This window comes from Falco naumanni, chromosome 2 (genome assembly GCF_017639655.2).
Source record: "Falco naumanni isolate bFalNau1 chromosome 2, bFalNau1.pat, whole genome shotgun sequence".
NCBI classification, from domain to species: domain Eukaryota; kingdom Metazoa; phylum Chordata; class Aves; order Falconiformes; family Falconidae; genus Falco; species Falco naumanni.
Window position 1 is genome coordinate 29,353,599 of NC_054055.1, and position 23,939 is coordinate 29,377,537.

Here is a 23,939-nt window from a genome sequence, read left to right on the forward strand (position 1 = left end):
TGGATATGTATAGGCCTCAAAAATGTGGAACTTGCCTACCTAAGGGCTGTCTTCCTGTATTTTCAAGTAATTAGTAAATGTTGAACTTCATGGGACATTGTGAGAGTCAAGTACTACAGGCACCTCATTCTTAAGATGCAGGTGTAGAACAATGACATATTTATGAAAGGAAGTTAAAAAATGAAACAGTGAAAACCAAGCAAGTGGCTATCCTTAAATAAAGTATATATAGAAGTGTTGGCCTAGACTTATTTGATAGTATGGAGTATCATTTGATCTCATTTCCTACTGTTATAACTGTTTGCTGTAGCCAGACATTTTGGCATTTGAAATCTTCTGTGTGGTTCTGGCCAAGTATTTATATATGGATGTTACTTTCCCTAGTTCCAGTCCATTGCCAAACCTGGCGTAGGGAAGCAAGGAAATTACCATTCAAACAAATTTTATTAACAACAACCAATTAAGAAAGTCTTTGACAGAAACAAGAAAGTGAAGAACACATATTGAAATACTTGAATGTACAGACTGATACCTTGAAGTTACTGCAATTGAATACAGCTGAGCACTGTGTTTTGTCTCTAAGTAAAACAGTTATTTCTGGCCAAAACTGAAAATCCCTTTTTTCCAGTATGTTCAGTTCACGTTTATGCCACACAGGTTATGGCACAGAGTGTTTGGAAATCCCATGTGAAAACAGATTTTAAAATCACAAATGTACAGCCACAGCTTATATGAGGCAGCTTGCAGAGGTTTTTTATTACACAGAAACATTATATTTCCAGCTTTACCAGTTCTAGTTTTACCAAAATTATACTTTAGTGGGAAAAGTCAGCTCTTCTGAAAGTCTTACTAGATGCTGTAAAATGCAAATAGACAGGAATATCTAATTTCAGATTTTTTTGTTCAGTGCAGCCACCACAGTCAAGTTTAAGAAAACCCTGCAACTTGTATTCCCTTGACATGGAAGCTCGCTAACAGTCAAACTTTTTTTTTCTCCAGCTGCAAACGCATGCATTCATTATGCGCTGTGAAGAAAACACTCTACTATAAAGTTAATGCACCAGCTCTGTGACAAAGTCAGAGGTTAAATTTTCCAAGGAGCTGGCATTTCAGGGCTGTATTGCATTCACCTCTCCATTCAGACTTCTTTAAACAAACCTGCTTTGCATTTCACCTGTGACCTACCTGGCTGCCTGCCTTCTTGGGATGAAATCTTGACTTTAGCACATTGATATTGTGTAAACAGTTACTTGATAACATTGTTAAACTTCTGTGACTCAGATTCACAGACGTAGCAAGTAAATGCAACAGAAAATGAGGTTTAGGCCAATTTGGAGGACAAAAAGACAGTTTTCATGAAAAGTTTGTTTCATTGGGATATACAATATAAAACATGAACTTGTGTTATTTATAATTCTGATTTTATCAGTACTAACAATGCACACACACACTGCCAAGTTCTGCCCTCTGGAAATGTAAGCCAGATAAATAAAGCACAATATAAATGTAGAACAGAGTCCGTGCCCCAAAGCATTAACTGAAAATGTTTTTTGTTGTAAATATTCTCACTTGTTACATGACAGATTCTCAAACTAATTATGTTTTTTTACTTAATGAAGTTTGACAGTTTGCAACAGAAAAGGGAACAAAAGGAGAACACCTATAGAAACTCCCATTAATATTTCCTAAGTCTTAAATGGGAATTGTCAGTGTTCAAAAACAGATCTTGTGCTCTGCAAAATTTTGACTTGCAAAAAAGAAATGTATGAAATTCTGCTTCTTATATCAATATCCAGTATAAATTATGTTCTTCCCTCACACACATGAATTTTGAGATGTGCTATTTGAGTGATCTGTGATGTACACTTTTTCAGATACTAACAGTAAGAGTTCCCTGCTTGGAAAAATTTGAGTCTTCTGCCTTCTCAGGTTCTCCAGACCTAGCATTGTCACAGATTATTAGACACAATTTGCCCAATTTAGCTGAGCTGTTGCTGTAGTGTGTATTTCTCTCCTGCTATCTGAAGGCTAAAAGTCACACCCACCTACTATTGTTTAAAATTAATGTTAATGAATATAATTTTGTCAGTACAACTGCTAAAATCTCCTGTGCATAGAATGCATAGATACATTATGCACCTGTCCTGTCTCTCTACAGCAGTTAAGCTGATCCTACACTTACACAACTCTATGTTACCATTTTGGTTTCATCAGTGTCACATTGAGATAAAATATGAACAGCTGGCTACTTTCAATAGGCTTCACAGGCAGTGCTGGAAAATAAAGATAACTCAATGGAAAGAATGTTTTCTCATGTTCACCTAAACGGTGTTAGTAAGAGGGCTAGAGAAGTAAGACTCCCCCATCTGTGTAACGCATTCCATCAATTCATTTGGGGGAGGGTGGTGGTGGTAGGGGTCTGCTCACTTACTCTGACACAGTTTTCTTCTGCAGTTAATTTCCTTTTTATGTTATTTGAAAGGTCCTCTGTATTTCACGTAGCGTGTCTTGAGATTTTTCTTTTCTGCCTACTGAAGATTAGTTTGCCCTTCATGGCATTTTCCTTGACAGCAGGAAATGAGGGGGCCTTGTAAGTTTTCGTTTCTTGTTAGGAAAGAGAACTATTTATTCAGTAATTCTCTGGCTATCGGTATTGTAGGTGTTCCTCCACACCCACAAGTCCACAAGTGCCTGCAGAAGGATTTGTATGCATAAAAACTCAATCAGCTGGTTTAGCAAGAACCCCTTCCTCTCTCTACATGCCATGAATCACACATAAGGGCAGCTGTACTGATGGAAGCACACAGACGTTCATAAGTGCATGAATAAATTCCTACGCTGGGGCAAGCAGCCCTGCTGCCCGGACATATGGGTTTAGCTAAAAAAGGAAGACCTTTCTAAATTCTAGGGTTCTAGAAATGAAGACAATTCTTTAGCACCATAGTTTCAGATTTGCCCACAAAGCAGTGGTGATATATGGCAAAGGAGCAGTGTTTCAGGCAGGCTAGCCCCAGAAGGGATCCCATGGTTAGATTTCCACCAGTACAAATGAGTTGAGCTAATACTACACTCCCATTAAATGGAGGCAAGAAAACCCTAACATGTGGCTTACAAACCCCATTAATGGATTGTGTTATGTGCACTGCATGTGAAGAGCCAATAGTACCTTGGACTTGAAATTCAAGAAAAACTTTGAAAGAAGGTGTTTGGGTTTTTTTCACTTGAGGTAGCATAAGACACTGAACTAGAAGGGGGTTGTGGATCACTCTGTCCAGGCCGCTGCCTTAACTCTATGTAATGTGGTCCCAACACTAGTAAAATTAATCCAAAAGCTAATAGGATTTCATGGCTTCATTATTCTTGTTAAATGCCACCACACTGAGTGCTAGAAATTCTTCTGATTTCTAGGCTGTATTTGTCGTGGCCATCTTATTCCCGTCTGTTCCCATGTCAGCACCATCTTTCATCATCAGTGGCCTTCTCTGCTGTTCATCTCCTGACGTGTATAGACAGCATTCGTATTCCCTCTCAGCCTTTGTTGTACTAGGCTAACCAACATGGCTATTTTAGTCTCTTCTCATCAGATAATTTTGCCATTCTTGTGATTATGTTGATTTCTTTTTCTGCAGTCTACAATCCAAAGTAGGCTTTTTCAAGCATGGATGATCAAAGCTGTTCCAGATAAGCTCTCACTAGTGCTCTGTATAATGGCATGCATGCTTCTAATTTCTACCCCATTCCTCAGTTTATCTTAGGATCATATCACATGGAGAGGGTAGAAGGTCATAGTTATGATGTGATCAGTTCACGTACCAAAATCTTTTCCCCTCTATTGTTTCTAAGCAAAGTCTTTAATTTTTAGCAGAAATCCCTCTCACTAGTTTCTATTACTTTAAGCTGTAAAATTTCATCTCACTTCTGTTATTCAAGTCCTCAAGGTCATTAAATTCTCCTTGTGTGATATTCCAGTCCTTCTCTACATTATCATTAAGCATGATGTATGCTTCTTTTCAAAAGGATAGTGGACATACATTAAATCATGTACCTTTGTCTCTTCCTCATAAACAAGCTGAACTTCAGGTCTTTGACTTCAATGTGTAATTCTTACTGTACAACATGCAGATGTAGAACAAAAACACACAGAGAAAAGACGACAGTTTTTCTGGGATGACTTTTCAATAGCAACACATTTGTTATACTAGCAAATGTGTTCAGTTCTTGATACTGTTCCAGGAAATGACAAATGTTTGAGGTTACTCCTGAATTAAGGGCAAACCATGATGCACTTAGAGTTGCATCATAGCTATTTTTTTTTTTTTTTTTTTAATAGAAGTGAGAATTCTGTGTTATTATTTGGAACAATTTAGCAAATTGTCTTAAGTAACTGCTGAGATATTTGTGCAGGTTTCCCAAAGATAAACTTGCAGCTTAAATAGGCCTAAAGAATAATATATTTGTCTAACTTTGATTTGTCATCAAATACATATAGAGAAGTAAACCCTCTTTTTTTGTTCCAAATAGAAGCTCTTGATTGTGTTTCTGTAAAACCAACAAACATTAATAGAAAATAATCTCTTACTGTAGCTTCTCATATTATCTACCAGGCTGCTTTACTGCATGACACTCTGTGTTTCCAGTTTGTCTGTTGTCTAAGGGCTAGCACATTGTATGGAACAATGCAAACAATGTCAGTGGAAAGGGTTTTGGTAGCATAGTGTGTAGATCAAGTAGTGTCATGCGTGGAAGTGAGTTGTGGCAGCTATGAACATTTGCCATAATGAACTCCTTAATTAGCTCAGAGTGTTCACTCAGTGCTGGCAGTAAATTTGTGGTTTCATAGTGTTACTGAAAATTTTGTCTGGCATTTGGAAATGTAAAGCAGCTGTAAAGTAATGGACATTCAGCCCCCTGACACAGCACTGTGTGAACCCAGAAACAGTTTGTTTATTACACAGATTGTAAAGTACTTTGAATGCTGGAGTTTTTTGATAGTGCAAAACACTCTTTGGAAGCTTGTAAAGTAATCACTCCAGGGAAATGTTCAAATACAAATTTATGTATGGAATTTCTATGGGAAATAAATGAGAGTTGAACACCATTTATGCCTCTGAAAAGTTTCCCACCGGGAAATGATCTCAATGCCTTTCCTTCCGTGGCTTTCTAAGAAAATCCAGAATGCTCTAAATTGATCTAGATTGCACATTTCTAATCAGAGAGATGTGAATGAAAAGGTATTTTTAACAAACCGTAGTTTCAAAGTCTCTTCAGAAAAGTTTAGATCCACATATCATGTAAGAGTTTTCTTAAGAGGTGACAGTTTACTGACACTGTTGCTCTTGTCTTTTTTCATCTCTATATATGAAGAATATATAATTCTCTGACTGGTAATAACTAAATACAGTGCTATTGTTTTTCACAATATATGCATAAAGGGTCTGGTTTTAAATCTATATCAACTTGAATATTATTTTTACTTCTTCCAGACAGTGATAAATGGTATGATTTGTGTGTTTGCATGGAGTGTTAGCTACTATCCATGCACAAAGGAAGAAATAGTTCTAGATGAGTAAGTACAGTCCAAGGAATCAGTCTTGCAATGACATCTGAGCAAATTCAGGGTCTTCCAGAAGAGCTTCTTAGAAGATAGTAATGTAAGACTGTAAGCAAAAGAGTTGGTTAAGGCACAAGTATAGAGCAAATGCAAAAGGATATTTCAAAAATTTCTAAAACCTTCATTTGTTGCCATGTTGTTTATGTACTTTAAAAACCTAAATAAAAATGAGTCAAAATTGAGAGGTTTATGTTTTATCAGAACACATATTCAGTTTGAAATACAAAAATGGATCTTGAGGAGATGTAAGCTCAGGTGAAATACATTGAAATGTGGTGGTTTGGACTTCATCTGTAATTTGCAAAATAAGAGAATTTGATTCAGTCACAATATTTATTTCAAGTTGCGTCTTCTCTTTCTCTTGCATTTGGATTACCTGTGCAATGTTGCCTTTCATGACCACTAACCTAATTAAATAATTTTCCTTTTTATAGGTTCTCAACCTAGTGCAGTCCTATGTCACGCTTAGGGTCCCCTTGTACGTCTCCTACGTTTTCCACTCTCCGGTGGGTGTAGGAGGCTGGCAGCATTTCGACCTGCAGTCGGAGCTCCGGTTGACTTTTGTGTATGACACTGCCATCCTGTGGAAGGATGGGATCGGTAGCCCACCTGAAGCAGAGCTCCAAGGTAGTTGCTGGTTTTCTTTTCATCCAACTCGTCTTCTTTTACTAAGAGTATAGTTTGCACGCAGTAGGATGTTTTTTTCAATCATTATAATACTTTAAAAAGCCCCCAGAAAGTATATAATTTATTATCCGTTGCAAACTGTCATTTCCAAGCCTCAGTTCTCTGCTGGGGTGTTTACGAAAACCATGTAAAGTTGACATCAGTTCTTTTATTGCAAAGAAAGATAAATGTTTTGTTATGTTTGAAGTACATGTGGATAAATTAAAACATCTATTTCTACTCAGAACTTCAAGGTTCACTACGTGTTCATATTCTGTCACCATACAAGATGTTTGCACTTCAATGAAAAACAATTGATATTCTTCTGTGGTATTTTTTTCTGGACATGAATGTGCAGTTTCAGAAACCTTTGATGTTTTGGAAACATGAATTGTGAAATATTTGAAATATACAGAAATATACAGAAATATATAAACCTTCTTTAAATGTGATAGATACTGTCAATAAATGTTTGCGACTATAACTAGTCAACAAATCAAACTCTATCATTACAGAATTTATCTTTGCAAAAAGTTAATTTATGTTTTTAAAATAGTGACATACAGATGTCTGTGAAAGATTAAAATTTATAGTTACACCTATATGCTGCTTTGTTCTATTTATGTAAATTTACTCAGTGTTTCCCAGCATTAAGCTTCAGGTGTTCCATATCTGTCTCAGCCTAAGGTAGAATACAGGCACTGGCTATAATTATGTATGTACGCTTATACAGTATCAGGACTCCAGTGAACATAAAACCATCTTTTGTTTCTGCAGACTTTGTATATGAACTACAGAAGTCATTGCTATGTAATTTCTGTCTTCATGTTAAAAGCAGGAAATCAGGAGTGGCAAGGGGAATCTACAGTGCATGAAGAATGAAGCACATGTCATGCCATGCCTAAAGAATAAACCACATGACACAAATCATATGATGTATTAGTCACTGAATAACAACGAGGTCTAATCCTCAGCCTTAGCAGTTATGTGGTGCATCTATGCCACCATTTTCCTGTCTTTGATGCTTTAAGTATTTTGTTTCTTTGTTTAAGAAGCTGATGGCCAGCTGATGGAGATGCTGGACTTTGGCAGCTCCCTTTGAAAACAGCCAGCACAAAACAGATGATAAACACAGCAAGGTAGCAAAGGATAGACCCTTAACAAATCCCAATCTGATCTGGGCAGTATTTTCTGACTCCGCAGCCTTACACAATGAACAGCAGTTTTTTTCCGGGCAGAGAGGGGTTAACTAGTTTCCAGTTTATTTCCATACCTCTGCTTATATATAATTGCTCTACTTAATTTCTACATAAAACTGTAAATCAGTCCAGGTCTTCTAAAGCAATAATTCATACATACATACATACATACATATATATATATTTAATGTACCAATACATTTGATTGATACAGATGATTTTGTGTGGGTGGTATACATTCATATTGGTGAGTATGTTAGCTTGTTGACACATTCATGGAGGAACATTCCCGTTTCCTTCTTGCTCCTTGCAAGCAGAATGAGGGCCCATCACTGGCTGGCTGTAAGGGGGCACTGGAGGAAATGCCTGAACTCTGAAGCTTTGCAGAACTGCAGAGAAAAAGGGACTTGGCTGCAAGCTACAGCACTAAACCAATTCTGACATGTGAACAAGACCTTGTAACCTGAAATTAGGAAACGTTAGGCCTGTGTTTTGAGCCGGATTCATGCCAGAAATTGCCAGCAATGCAAAGCCTGTCAGAATGAGTTTCACAAAATCAAGTACCCTCAAACAGATTGCCATGGAAGCCACAACCAACTGCTACAACTAAATGCTGAGGGGTGCTGCCTTGGGATAATAGATAGGGAGGCGCTGATTAAAGAGTATCTCTGATGCAGCTTTCATTGGCAGGAGTCAGCCTGAGTACCTGGTGAAAACAAAAGTATTCTTCCTTCTACAGAACTCCCTTGCAGCTGACCATGCTGCTGCCTGAACACAAGCACACTGTGCTGTGGACATTCCTCAGCCTACTAGAGCAGCTGTGTGGGTCCGTGATAACGTGTAACACCATGGTTTTGCCAGGAGGTTCTGTATGTGCTTTGGAGAGCTGAAGCATTGTGAAAACTCTAGGCCCCACTGTGTAAATTCTTGTTGGAGAAGAATCTTGGGTCAGCTCGAAAGGTAGCAGCAGGCCCCCTCCCAAACAACTGACATGATTAAGTGGAAACAAAAGAGTGGGGCTGGTGTTTCACAGGAGTGTCTTTTATTTGTCATCTGCAAGAGGAATAAACTTTGCAAATTGGCTTCTTCTGCCAGGTTCCCTGTACCCAACCAGCATGCGTATCAGTGAAGAGGGGCGCTTGGTTGTCAACTTCAAGACTGAAGCCCGGTTTCATGGTCTGTTTGTGATGTCCCATCCTGGTAAGCATAATCTATATTTTAGCAGTACTATCTCCCAGATTTTATACTATTAATTTTTCTTATTTCTGCTACTGATACCTGAATTTTTTATGTACTGTTCTCTTCAGATAAGGATTTTCCCTCTATTTTGGATTACTTTCTTGTCACTGATGACTGTATTCAGATTGTCAAACTTAATAGAATATGCATTAATCTGATGGAAAACAGAGATATTCTTGATCAAGAGCCCGATTCATGAAAAAAGAACATCTAGGCCATTCTGTCCACTGGGGATCTATAAATACATGTTTTTAATCTAAAAGCTATGATTACCTGTTTACTGATGTTGCCCTAGGAACTTAGTATTAAAATGTCTTTTCTAACTTGAAGGCTTTGTAGGTTATCTAGACCTTTTTCAGAGAGTAAGAAAAGGTTTTGTATGAGCATTGTATCACTCTGTTAACAAAATATTCTCACTGCCATTCAATTAGTCATTGCTGAGGACCTGATCCTGCAATTTAATCTGTTTAAACCCCACTGCCTTTATTCAGAATAATCACAGGTGTAAAGCTGTCTACAGATATAAATCTGACCATGAATGCTGGCCATGGAAAAGATTAACTAAATTAAATCTGCTGAACAATAATGAGAAGGGGGGAAAATAATTTTAAGAAATCTCTTCTAGTTTAATTCAGTTTTATTGACCTGTAAAACTCCTTCATAGTGCTTCTACTTTTCCGCAGCTGTCCTCTAGTGTGTTAGGTTTTGCCTATCAGGTAGAGCCAAAAGAGTTACATTACTAAGAGAAATTATTTTGTGTTCCCTGGGCTGACATTCCAAGTTTAAAACAGGAGGGAATATAGATCTTTGCCATTCCACTTTTGCCTGTCTGTTAATCTTCAGACAGTTCTGGTTATGTGGCCCAACCCGGCTGTGTTGACTGTAATTGATTTTGTTAGTTTCAGTTAATAAAACCAAGTGCCCTGTAAATATATTAACATCAACTATGGCGTGGTTTATGAATTATTGGGAATGTTTTTCAGGCTCTGAGAGTTTGCAGTGAAACACTAAAGGTGACAAATCTGTCTCTTGACATGTTTCTAGCTTCATCTCTAACTTCCATGGTTATGTCAGCTGATCACCCAGGCCTGACGTTTAGCCTCAGCCTCATCCGAAGTGAGCCAACATACAACCAGCCAGTACAGCAGTGGAGCTTTGTTTCAGATTTTGCGGTAAGACCTCAGCCTTCACTCTGCCTTCTGTTGCCCCAGCCTGTTAGTTAGGGTGCTGGTGGAACAGCTTTCTCTCTCTTTTCAGGTTCGAGACTATTCTGGAACATACACTGTGAAGCTGATAGCTTGTACCACTGCTCCACATCAGGAGTACAACCTACCAGTTATCTGCAATCCTAGAGAGCCGATCACATTCGATTTGGATATCCGTTTCCAGCAGGTACCATCACAATGATACCTTCATCATGTTTCCTTTTCAGTTTGATACCCAAATTGCCTTTGTTGGTCTTACAACAATAGTACTAGAACCTTAATTTACTTGCTTTTAAACAAACCAGTTCCTAAATTGGTGGGACTGCCCATGCTCCCCCTCTGCTGTTTAACCAGTTTTACCCAACTGGTAAAGGCTAATGTAGTAACATGGGTATAAATGGTTTTTTGTCCTCAATGCACAGCCCATCTTTGATAGCTGATAGGAAGCTCATTGACATTGGTTTGGGAGATACCGTGATATGAACTAACCTTGGGAATTATTTACTTGTCTGTTGGCTTTGGTATGAAATAGTTTTATCAGATAATTAGGAAAACATAAATGTTATCATAAGGTTTTAATCTGACACAAAGATCAGAGCTAGTTCTCTGGTGGGACCTCCAGAGGGAGATTGCTTCATGCCTAGGGCGGGACTTCCTTCACTGACTATAAAGGAAGTGTAGACAGCCAGCACTGCTAAAATGCTTAGCTTTAAGAGTCACAAAAGTGAGTGAGACAAATTGCAGCCGTAGGTAGCAGTATGGATCATATGGGAACATGGGAACAGGCAAAACAGCATACCTTTCACAAAGCCCAGCTGTAAAGCTCTGTAGCTGGGAACAAAACATGGAGAAATAGACTCTGCTGAGAAAGCATTGACTGGAAAAAATCTGGGGGTCATGTTGGATAGTTAGCAGAAAATAAACTGCCAGTTTACAGTCTTATAAAAAGGGCTAGCATAACCTTCGGGTGTGTAAGGAGGAAGTTGTATCATTTCTGTTGTTTGGAGCCAGTACAACTAATACTGGAATAGTGTGGCTGTGGTTTCATGCTCATTAATAGTATGGATGTGTGCTATTAGGTCATCTTACGGTATAAATCCGATCCAGATCAGTCAGGGATACACAATCACTTTTCTGTTGAATTAGCCAGAGTACACAAGAGAATGTATGCAGTCTTTATGCTTTCATTTGACATTATGCCAGCTATGGGAGAACAGATGATTCCTGATATGGCATTAAGTCCTGGCGAAGCAGAGAGATGATACATGATCTGACAGGAAACCGGCCTTCTCAGAGTTAATTAGCAAAACATTTTGAAAAAGTTTGAATGGAGGGAGTGATGGGAATTTATACTAGTTCAGCACTTCAGCTTTTGTCTGGGATTTCCAATCTGCTTCTAGGAACTCTAAAGCAATTCACAGCAATGCTAAACCAGAGCTTGCGTGAGGTCCTAGTATAAACAAGATGTTGATAATTCAAAGAAAATTCATAAAAGCTGCAAAAATAATTGCAAAATGGGCAAAGTAGCCTAGCAAGAGACCTAACTCTTACCTGGAAGAAGTCTATGGCTAAGAACTATGAATAAAACTAAGAACTACCTTGGAACAAATAAATGGATACTATAGGGGTTATTATATCAGATAAAGCTTTAATAATACAGCATATGGAAGTTTCAGGTACATCAGTTGAAAATAGGGATAAGGTGCAAAATTGCAGCAGTGTCATAATCGCCAAGGACTGTGGCCAGTTAGTCCTCCATCACCAATAATTTTCAAACGAAGACCAGCTCTTTTTCTTGAGATGCCATAGGAAAAGGAATTCAGGAGATTCTGTGGCCCATGATATTGTTCCCTTTCATCATAGATTGAAAGACTATGTGGACTGAAAGCAGGTCCCAAATAAGCAGCAATTACAGCAGTACAGTAGCACAAATTCAGTAGACAATATCTAGCACTTCACCTCTAAGATCTTCTAGTTATTCTGCAAAACTGAATAAGCATTGTTTTATCCACTGTTTTAGAAATAAGGAACAAGAGACAGAGAAGTGAACATGAATGGTCAGACTGTGACACTGGTCCTTAGACTAGGCAACACCTCATACTTTGCACAGGCCCATCCAGTCTGGGGTGTCTCCAGTGCAAGAAAGACATGGACCTGTTAGAGTGGATCCGGAGAAGGGCCTCAAAATGGTCAGAGGGCTGGAATATCTCTCCTCTAAGGAACGGCTGAGAGTGTTGGGTTTGTTCAGTCTGAAGAAGAGAGTGAGACAAGGAGACCTTGTTGTGGCCTCCCAATATGTAAAGGGGGCTTATAAGAAAACCAGAGACCAAGTGCTGTAGTAACAAGGCAAGGGGCAACTGAAAGAGGGTAGATTCAGGTTGCACATAATGAAGAAATTATTCACTATAAGGGTGATGAAACACTGGAACAGGTTACTCAGAGAAGCTGTGGATGCCCCATCCCTGGCAGTGTTCAAGGCCAGGCTGGATGGGGCTTTGAGCAGCCTGGTTGTAGAGGAAGGTGTCTATGCCCATGGCAGGGGGATTGGGCTAGATGATCTTTAAAGGTGCCCTCCAACCCAAACCATTATATGTTTCGATGAAGTCAGTGAGCGCAGGTGTCATAACTGGACCAAAATGACTTTGGCTGCCTAATGATGAAGTGATGGGGCAGAACAGTTGTTTCTCCCAATTCTTGGTCTAGTGCTCCAGCTGCTGTACGGAATTATCTTCTTGGGCTTTTTAAAATGAGGCTTTTCATTTTCTTGAAAACTTTTGTTCTTATTTTCTTCACAATTGTTTTCACTGTTCATGAGTGAGGGGCCATTTTAAGGATCAAACATCAAGAAGGAAATATATTTGGTGTCTCCACTCTAGAGATTTTGGTTCTACATTTCCTTCTTTAGTATGTATCTGCCCATCTCCTTTTTCCTTTCTCTGTGGCCCCTGAAGAGGGAAACGGGTAGCCTGGAACCCTAGTGAGGATTGTATTACTACTGTCTCTCTCTGGGATTTCCTGAACACGAACAGCATTCAACCACAAAGCTCTGCTTTATCCCAGTCCTTTCAGCATCTCCTTTCTTTAAATGTACATGACTATTTCCTGACAGTAGCACTTCCTTAGTCAAGATACTTGCAGCCCTGGGATGGAGCCATCGCAAGAATTCTCTGCTTCTTGAGGTACCAAGTATCTCATGGGCTTTAGTCCCATGGAGGTGGGGATGTCTACCATGAGTGACCTGCATTGTCCCCAAGTCATCCATATGAGACTTGATGTGCATAGAAAATAAGCAAATAAAGTGACAGTACTCATCTCACCCAGCAGGTCCTCACAGATTATTTTTTAAGAACTCTTGTTTAAAATGGCTCAAATGCATATGAAAATAATTACATTTAAACTACTGTCATAAATAACAGCTATGCCAGCCACTGGCAGTACTGAGACTTACACATAAAACAGAAATAAAATTAATAGCTTAGAATAGGATGCCTAAAAGATGTGTTCATAGCTACGTGCATGGTATTTACCCATGCCATTGCTCTTACCATTCTTGTAAGCTGTGAGGCTGAAGTCCGGAGCCTTTAGCTGAACACACACTTCTTGTTTCCTGTTCAGTGGACATTTACTCTGCCCAGGAAGAGCTTGATGAGGCCATGCATGATTCTTTTTCAGAACCACAGCTGGAAACCTGTTGTGCCAGTCAGATTTTTGAAGCTGTGGGCCTGAATCCCAGGAATTAAGAAGGAAGCATTCCAAGAGAATGGAAATGATTTTTTAAATTATTTTTTCTGTGAAAAGGCTATGGGGGTAGGGTTCCTTTTTCTGAAGGGTAGCAGTGGGTGTAAAAACTATTTCAGCTATACATTCTTCTTGACAAATTCTGTTGCTTTGATAATTTGGGGACTCTGTTGTGAAAAAGGGATTTGAAGAAGAATAAATGTGTTAGCTGTATAACTTGCAGCAGTAGTTTCTGTTGGTACTGTTATATCTCATTCCATCAGTCCCTTGTCCATGCGCTGGCAAGACTGTTTTCTTTTCTGTTTTCCTTACTTCCTTTCCACACACATCTACATGTGTATACATAAATATACATATATGTGTCAGTATTTTTTTATTTTAGTGACCTCTTGTTTGTTTTGGGTTTGTTTGGTTTCCTTTTTAAATGTGTGCATCTTCCATATTGGTTTCTCAAGTACACTGCATCTTTTTGAACTCTGGGCTCTCCCTAGTTTTTCTGTTGAGTATATACTTACCCTTTTATTATGCCATGTCCCTGTATAGTTTGCCTTCTGACTTAATGTTATATGGCCCAATGAGAACCTGCTGCTGACAGTATTAATTTATTTTATTCTTGTAATGTAATCAAAGAGGAACCATAGATAACTGTGTCAAATATATAAAGATAAATATTAACATAAAAAGATGTTCACATGGTTTGGTGCATTTTCACATGCATGATCTGATGTCCTGCAGCACATCAGAAGAACTGACACTTGCAACTAAATCCTCAGCAATGTGTACTTTGAAATAATTGGCAGAGGATCAGTAGCAGAGGTGAGACTTGGATGTAAGAATGAAAATGGGATAGAGAAAACAGGCTGTGATGAGTCAGATGGAGACAAGTTATTGAGGGAAATATTTTCCTTATGTTACCCCTACACATCAGTTGCCCTGGGCACCTTTTTGGCTGGGACCTGGAAAAATGAGGTGGAAAGAAGCTAACCTAGAATACTATCAAATATCACAGAGGCAGATAACTCAAAGGTTGTATGCATATAAAATATATCACAGTATAGGTCTAATACAAAGAAGTCTTTTTGGTTAAACTGTATTATTGCATGTAGATCTGGGGAGCTGATGAATAATGTACATTGGGAGAAAGTCATGCTGTATTTTAAGAGTCTTTAAACAATGCTTGTTGAAGAGCCTTATGTTGTTGTGTTTTAGGTCAGTGATCCAGTGGCGGCTGAGTTCAGCTTGAACACCCAGATGTTCCTCCTCTCCAAAAAGACACTTTGGCTATCTGATGGCTCAATGGGCTTTGGGCAAGAAAGCGATGTTGCTTTCTCAGAAGGTACAATTGTGCACACCTCATGCATGTTTAATGTGTGTTCCACACTATCAGGGTCCTGTTTCAGTCAAAACAAGATAGGAGCAAGGGTTTGGGCTTGTTGCTTGTGTTCTTTTGCATTTGCCTTTCCAACATTTACATCAGAGTTGTTGGCCACTCTGCACTGAAACTGGTGTGTCTGAGGGTTACAGTGCTGGTACCTTTTCCCATAAACTGAGCACTTTATAAATGTTGGCTGATATGAAGAACATTCCTAGCTGATAAATGAATATTATACAGTCTGTGTTGCGTTTGAGTGTACTGGGTCTGGCTGGGATGGAGTTAACTTTCTTATTAGCAGCCACTACGGTGCCATGCTATGCATCTGTGGCTAGAACAAGGTTGATAACATGCTAATGTTTTGGCTGCTACTGAACAGTGCTTTCATCAAGGCTTTCTCCCTTCCCCCTGTCCTCCACTGAGTGGGCTGAGATTGGAAAGATTGAGTCAGTTGACACATTTGTCGGTGGACCTAAGCAGTCATTTCATTCCTCTCCTTTCCTCACATGCCTCTTTTTCGTAGAGTGCCAGCACCTTGAATGCATGACTGTCTTTTGTGATGTATTTGCACAGTCTCAGTACTTGCACACTCTTGCACAGTACAGCAGGTATCTGGTCTCCCTTACAGTTGCTCCAAATTGTTGTAAAAGCAACACAATATTTCTCCTTTCCTTCTCCAGATTCTCAGCCTTCCCAACCACTTTCTGTCATACGTATCTGACCACTGCACACAGTACACTTTCCTTGCCTGCATAGCAACAGCCCAGGTTATTTGTACAGGTCTGGCAAGCATGTCTTATCTTAAACATTATCAGACAGCTGAAATGCAGTTACACAGTAGGGAGCCAAATCTCAGAAAATGTCTCTATGACTTTTCATAATGTTTATTTCCCTTGTACAGTATGCCAGTCTGACCAACTATAAATAAACTCTTATACAGCGTAAACAGGATCCTACTGACATAAAAAAACCCATCTCTTCAACAAAGTGCATTTTCAGGAGGCCAAAACTTACACCCTGATCTGATACAGAGTTGTACATAATGTACATAATTATTTAAGTCACTTCTTGAATGAAGAACCCAGTATAGCCCAGAATTAAAGCAGCCCCTGAAGTGGTTCAGGCTACAGCGACAGCAAATGGCCTCCTACTGCTATCACATGGCCCAGAGTGCGTGGAAGAGTGTGCCCTGTGATTACAGCCTTTAACACACCCCTACAGGGGAAGCTGGGTAGCAAGGTGTCTTTGGATATAATCATATTGCACTGCACTAAGCTTCTTGGCTAGGTTTATTAACTCAGGCTTAGTACTGTGCTAAATGCTCCAGGGTAATGGGATGTGAACGGTGTACACTGTTTACAGGTGATATCATATATGGCCGGGTGATGGTGGATCCAGTGCAGAATCTGGGTGATTCTTTCTACTGTAGCATCGAGAAGGTTTTCCTGTGCACAGGAGCTGATGGATATGTACCCAAATACAACCCATCCAACACTGAATATGGGTGCCTTGCTGATTCTCCATCCCTTCTGTACAGGTTTAAGATTGTGGTAAGTGTTCTAATTCTGGGAGGATGCAAATATATATTTTTAATTTTTTTCTAACTTCTTTTTTATCCAAAACCAACTATTCTTTAAAATATTCTCGATGGCACCAAATTTTTGACTTGAGCTCCAGACTAATATGAACTGATCAAGGCAGTATTGTACCTTTCTTCCTCCTGGTTCTACTCTTAATTCTTTGGGGGACTTTAATCGTTTAGAGTTTGGCCTAAGTTAGAATCCCAAAATAGACTTTTTCTCTGCATTGTCTATAGCCATTGACCATAGAGAGAGTCTTAGGACATGTGCAGGTTAAGGATTGGAATTTGTTTCATCTTTAGGCTTCCAAAATTTAGTGTATAATGTAAAGTTAGTCATCCAGGATGCCTCTGTAGTCAATAGGCAAAGAAAGATAACTCTAAAGCTGGCTTAGAATTCCTGGTGTGATTTCCCTTGTGAAAATAATTCTAGAGTAAGCCTAGATGACTACAGACCTGATGCCCAACTTTTAGAGAGTTAACTTTAAGTAAGATGATTATTTAATTTGTATGAATGACTGTTAATAGAAATGAGAGGTAGCTTCTTTAAACTGAGAAATAGAGTCTTACTTTTATTTCATACCACATTTATATATCTTTTTTATTTCAGAAATGTAGCTATGTTTGTTCCCTAGTGTTTCTCCCTCATATTTCAACAAAAACGCCTTCAGGCAAGAGATTAAATAGAAGTTAGTACAAGTCAGATGTGACCACAACTGCTTCTCATGTCTTTTCTTTTGATATTACACCAGATTGCATAAAATAGAATGTGTAAATTACACAATTTTTACATTGTGTATAAATATTAGAACTGTTTTCCCTAGAATAAATGAATCTGTGTTTTACAAACTTTTTTTCCTTCCGTGATCATGTAGGACAAAGCTCAACCGGAGACGCAAGCCACAAGCTTTGGAAATCTGCTTTTTAATGCAAAACTTGCAATAGATGATCCTGAAGCAATTCCATTAGTTAAACAGCCAGGCTCTGATGGATTTAAAGTAGATTCAACTCCTCTATTTCAGGTATGATTTCTGTAGCTTAGTAGCAAGAGTACTGAACCAAGAAAGGCTTCCTGTGTAAGCATTGTTAACGGTAAGTCATATTGAAGCCAACAGAAAGATTTATTCTGATTCCCATGACAGTCAAACAGGATTATAAATACTTAAAAATTCATAGATAAAAAATTTATAGCAGTTATTAAAAGATTTCTGTGGGGATACTATGCTTTCCTTTTGCTTAATTCCACAGTCTAGCCCAAAATTATATAGATAATTCTTACGCATTTCTTCTAAGAACTTGCTAAGTTTCTTGTTACACAGCATTGTTTTATTGCTTCCCATCTCACTTGTGAATGACAAAAAATAAAAGAATCATAAGCATTTATAGTGAACTTCATCAAAATCTAGTTTGATACTCAGCATTTTCTGTGCAGTTCTTTTCTTGAGAATTTGCATATTGTGAAACATCTAAGCACTGGAAAGCCTAGAAACTGACAACTAAAGGGTGCAACTACTGTTTAATTAAATATAATCCTTCAAAAGTGTGCATTGATCCCTTTAATCTATATAACTCAGCTAGGAATTGTCTATTCGTTATTTGTCTCTTTAGTATTTGCAAAACTACATGCCAAACTCCAGTGTATAAATTAGTAGAAAAAATATTGAGGAGACTTTAATCCTACTCCTGACCCCTTCAGTATTAATGGTCTCCTTGTAAGCAGTGGAATATTTAAGAGAACAGCCTACTTACCAATGTAAAAAGGGTTTCATAATTTGCCTCCCTGAAAATGAAATCTCATTTTTTTATATGAAGAATCCATTTCCAATAATGCTGTGATTTTTGATCCTCATTCTCTCAAAAGAATGAGAATATGAAGGAACAACAGAATATCCTGAGAAAGACTTGGAAAAACAAGAGTAAAATAGAAAATGTGTTATTTCTTAGAATAACAGGACTTGGACTCAACCACTGAAATTATCAGCCAGCAGCTTTAAGATAGTATTCAGAGAATCCCACTGGACTTTGTGGAGGCCAGATTTATTATGTATTCAGAAAAGACAAGACAAATTAAAGGGAGATAGCATCATCTCACACAGATTGCAGGGAATCGTGCAATCACAGAATGGATGAGGTTGTCAGGGACCTCTGGAAACTGCCTGTTCCAACCCTCTGCTCAGAGCAGGCCACCTACAGAAGGTTGCCCAGGACCATGTCCAGTTGGATTTTGAATGTCTCCATCTCCAAAGATGGAGACTCCACAGCCTCCCTATTCCCATGTTCAACCATCCTCACAGTAAAAAACTGTTTTCTTATATTAAGATGGAAACAGAGCCACAGCCAGGGCCTAGTTAGCTGGCAGGTTGGACCTAGACGGTCCTTTTCTGCAGCCTGTCTACAGCTGAGGTTCTTTGTACAGCCATTGGCACTAACAGTACCAAAAAAAGCCAAAGCTATGGTTCTTCATCTGTACCTGATAGCCTTAGAGTCTGGCCATGGAGAGGAATGGAGACTACCCCCTCTTAAAATCTTGGCAGAAAACATGACTCTTCTGATGCACATTGGCACATAGAGGTGGGTTATCTGTGCATGATTTTAAAAATATTTGTCCAGACAATCAGCTCAGAACAGTGGTTGAATTCCTCTGTGTATAGCGCTGTCCAGGTTGGGCATGTCTGTGTTTAAATACAAAAAAAAGTATTTGTCTTTCTAGGTGTCTTTGGGTAGGGAGTGGTACGTCCATACAATCTACACTGTACGTTCAAAAGAGAATGCTAACCATGGAATTGGCAAAAGAAGCGTGGAGCACCAGTACCACTTGCTCTTTAGTGGTGGGAGCCCCGGAGCATCCACACAGAGACGTCAGAAGAGGGCAGCTGAGCAAGACCCAGAACTCGCAAAAGACATTGGTGTAGAGAACAACAGAGGAACAAATATACAGCACATAGCACTAGATCGCACCAGCAAGAAACAGGTTCCTCAACAGGAGATTGCAGTCAATGGCATTCTCCCCAGAGAACTGAATAACCAAAGTGAAGGGGTCAGCGTAGTCACAATCATTGGTGGAGCTGCTGCCATTTTCCTTGCCATCTGCTTGATTGCAACCATCATTTTGCTGCTAAAATGGAAACAAAATTCTGAGAAGAAGGAAGCCACAAAGGAGTCAGGCAGCAATGAACCAATGATGCTACCGTATAATTACACCAGTGACAGCTCAGAGGTTTGATTCCAAGACTGCAGGATTCAAGCCAGAGTCTCCAGAGTGCCTCATAAAAAAACCTTGAACTGCACTTTGCTAGCAGCAGATCACAGTGACTGATGAGGAATAAAGAGTTCATATGCTTCTAGGTGTACTTGAAATTTTTCATACTGAACTCTTGCTGCCATTATCAACAATAGAAGAATCCATACTGAATCTCCCACTTTGCACGAAAGGTAATCCTGATGTCCCTGTATCATGCACTAATTTTAAGCAGCAATTCAAGGAACTGCATTGTAAGGGAGAGAATTTTGTTTTCTTTTTGTATTTTCTGACATTTCATAAAAAGTATCCAAAGGTGCTATATATCCTGTCTACAATAAGAGAGGAAATCTGTTTCTTTAGAAACACAAAATACTTGAGAGGAGGAATCCTTACACCCTTTGTATTTCGTACTGTTTCTCACAAAATATTCAGTGTCGACAATTAGTCTGAAAGGTGATGAAATGCCTTAGGCATGAATCCTCCTCCTATAAGCGTTTGACTTCACTTAAGCTATACCAGTGATTTATTTTTTTTTTTTACTTATGTGTAACTGAATTTTTTTTCAAAAGACAGCTAGATTAGACAGCATGGCATTATAAACAGTTGCATGTCACAGGATGTAATACCTACTCTTTTCTGCAAATTCTTATTCAGCTATTTAATCTGAGACATTTTTTTTCTTATTTATGTTTATATAAAGCCAAAGAATGCAACAAATCCAGAAAAAAAATCATTTTTCACAGAAACTGGACACTTATGTCCTCTTAAGTTTATAATGGATCATGGAAGTGTTGTAAGGTAAATTACATTTCTTAGTGCATATCCACAGCTGGGAAATGCAAACATTAGTATTTCAGCACCTAGAGAAGATGATAGAGTTAGATTCAGAGGACAAGGTTCTGCCTGAACTGAGCCTAGGAATCACGATACTGAATCCAGCGTGTGATTGTCAATTGCCATATGAAATGGCAACAAAGTGAAAAAAACATTAACATTTGATAGAATCAAGTAGTATTTATTACTGCATAATCACAGCACATCTTGACAAACATGCTGGGGCATTGTTGGGCATTTTTTAATGAGTAACTACTCTTGCAAGAGTAACTCTAGTTTTCTCTCAGTGTTCTTGATTTAAATAGCATCATGTCCCACAGAAATTTTGATCAGCTGTGTCCCATGTCAGTTGTTATCCAGACAGTACCTGTTCTGTCCCAAAGAAATCCTGCCAAATGCTTGGCTATGAAAGCTATATAACCTTCAGGACAGACAGTCCCATTTGTCACACTAACATTATAGATGAGTAAGTCCTTTCAAGTCATAGAGTCATTGAACAGTTTGGGTTGGAAGGGACCTTAAAGATCATCTAGTTCCAACCCCCCTGCCATGGGCAGGGACACCTTCCACCAGACCAGGTTGCTCACAGCCCCATCCAGCCTGGCCTTGAGCACTGCCAGGGATGGGGCATCCACAGCTTCTCTGGGCAGCCTGTGGCAGTGCCTCACCACCCTCACAGTGAAGAATTTCTTCCTTATGTCCAATCTAAATCTACCCTCTTTACATTGAAAGCCATTCCCCATTGTCCTGTCCCTGTACAACCTTGTAAATGTCCCTCTCCAGCTTTCTTGTAGGCCCCCTTTAGGTACTGGAAGGTTGCTATAAAGTCTCCCTGGTACCTTCTCTTCTCCAGGCTGAACAACCCCAACTCTCTCAGCCTTTCTTCATAAGAGAGGTGCTCCAGCCCTCTGATCATGTTTGTGGCCCTCCTCTGGGCTCACTCCAACAGGTCCATATTCCTCTTGTATGTTGGGAACTCCATTGCTGAACACAGTACTGCAGGTGGGGTCTCACAAGAGCAGAGTAGTGGAGGACAGTCACCTCCCTCAACCTGCTGGCCACGCTTCTTTTTATGCAGCCCAGGATTTGGTCACCTTTCTGGGCTGCCAGTGCATATTGCAGGGTCATGTTGAGCTTTTCAGCTTCAACACCACCAAGTCTTTCTCTTCAGAGCTGGTATCAATCCATTCTCCACTCAACCTGTATTTGTGCTTGGGATTGACCTGACCCATGTGCAAGACACTTGGCCTTGCTGAACTTCATGAGGTTCACACGGGCCCACCTCTCAAGCCTGTCAAGGTCCCTCTGGATGGCATCCCTCCCCTCCAGGGTGTTGACTGCACCGCACAGCTTGGCGTCATCAGCAGACTTGCTGAGGGTGCACTCAGTCCCACTGTCATGTTGCCAACAAAGTTGTTAAACAGCACTGGAGTTAATGGAGTTGTGAATGGATCTAAACTATATAAAAGATACAAAATCTGAATCAGGTGTTGAGGCTGTTGCTAGAATACCCGTTCCCATTCATTATCTTGTGGTGGTGGGCGTGGGCAGCCCCCAAACTCTCTTCAGCTGCAATACACTTGGCAATTGGTATTATGGGCACCACGCTGCAGAGATCTGAGTTAGCTAAGCAAAAGCCAACTTGAAAGCAGCCTGGCTGCAAGCACACAGTGCTGCCTCTGAACTGAAAAATCCATCCAAAAGGCTTCCTGGCCTGGCTGTGGTGCTCTGCCAGTACAGCTAGACCTGACCCAGTAGTTCTGTGCAATCGTTCTCTGAGCCGTAAGGGCTCAGAAACGTTGAGGTCTACTAGCCTAGGAATAGCTGTGCTATGATTCATGGTACAGTGTGAATATGCGCACAGAGGGACTCATGCTGGTATCTCATGCTCTGGATTTATATTGTTAGCACTTCACTCATTTAATAAGATTTAACCAGTTTTTCACCAAACGAATCAGGTCAGAATCTGTCCTACCTTTTCTAGGTTTTTCTGAGGGCTGTGATTCAGACTGCTTAATTGAGGGATGTTTGCAGCAACCTAAGGGTCAAACTCCCTTACTAAAATCATGCAGTCATCTTTTATTTTAATTAATCTGGGTTCTAGCCCAAAACAATTATCCGCAAGATGTGCCCAGTGCATTAGACCTTTTCCCTAGTCACCTGACATTAATTTACTCTTTTAATTAAAGTTCCTGGTTTTGTGATCCATGTATTATGTGTGCAAGATTGATCAAAGACTTAACCCACAGATGCTTTTTATATTCAGTTTAAGTTCACCACTAAGTTGCAAATGTAACATAAGATCAAATTTGCCTTTTTTCCTGTGTGTGAAATCATTATGATAATGAGAAATGCAGAATCTGTCTCCTAGAACCTGCATGTTTGGATAGTAACAGTCTGATTCCACAGCAAAATGGGACACATGTAAATAATAGAACATTTTAATATTTATAAAATGCCTGGTTTTTATAAGCAGAGAAGATTGTTTTAAAAAAATATATATAATACAGAAATTTGGTGTTTATCAGTAGAGCTATTTTTCTGCTTTTGAATTTTAACAGACTGAAATATCATTAAAGTTGCTTTGCAGGCAAATCTTTTTATTATTATTATTTCTTTTTATAAAATCACATCAAAACCGTGTGTTCTACAAGCCAAGCATTTAGCACGATAAACAACTTGATCACTGTTTTGAATAGCATCTGATTACAAGTCTGTAAAATGTTTAGGTTGATGTAGATTATCAGGCTAACGTTTTGCTAACAATATATAAAATAACAATGCAAACTGGTGATAACAAAATAAAACACAAAGCAAACATTGAAAAGCTGAACAAGCATGAGTGAGATTCATGAGTCAGATACCAAAGTCCTCTGTCTGGAAAAAAAAATCCCAATGTTTTCAGTAAGGCCTGCTGGATTTGTCCCATTCCTAAGAAATTGGATTTCTTACAATTCAGTGAACTATAAATACATCTGTAACACATGCCTTTTTTTATTATGGCTTCAGGGTTTTAGATTTCAGCAAGATGTTTTGGAGGCTTATTAACATTTTCTCTTCTACTTAACAAGTGGCCTTGTTTTACTAACCTGAATAAGTGCCTCATTCCCAGTTATGTGCACAAATATGTTAATATTTATCTATCCATGCAATAAACTGAGTATATTTTATATATATATATTTAATCTATTTCCAGATTTTGTATTCAATCCTCTTTTCCCTGGAGATGCTTATTCTGCTAGCAGTAATACCATT

The 23,939-nt window shown here is 39.1% G+C and overlaps 1 protein-coding gene across 1 annotated transcript in view; it reads left to right on the plus strand.

The window, feature by feature from the left end:
• The window catches only part of FREM2 (FRAS1 related extracellular matrix 2), a 140,087-nt gene extending 118,834 nt beyond the window's left edge, over positions 1–21,253 (plus strand). The window contains exons 17-24 of the mRNA XM_040584275.1: positions 6,046–6,238; positions 8,572–8,676; positions 9,760–9,887; positions 9,973–10,107; positions 14,868–14,994; positions 16,393–16,580; positions 17,485–17,631; positions 19,320–21,253. Coding sequence (XP_040440209.1) covers positions 6,046–6,238; positions 8,572–8,676; positions 9,760–9,887; positions 9,973–10,107; positions 14,868–14,994; positions 16,393–16,580; positions 17,485–17,631; positions 19,320–19,832 — 1,536 coding nt within the window. The 3' untranslated portion in view covers positions 19,833–21,253. The remainder of the gene's footprint in view (positions 1–6,045; positions 6,239–8,571; positions 8,677–9,759; positions 9,888–9,972; positions 10,108–14,867; positions 14,995–16,392; positions 16,581–17,484; positions 17,632–19,319) is intronic.
• Positions 21,254–23,939: the final 2,686 nt, after the last annotated feature.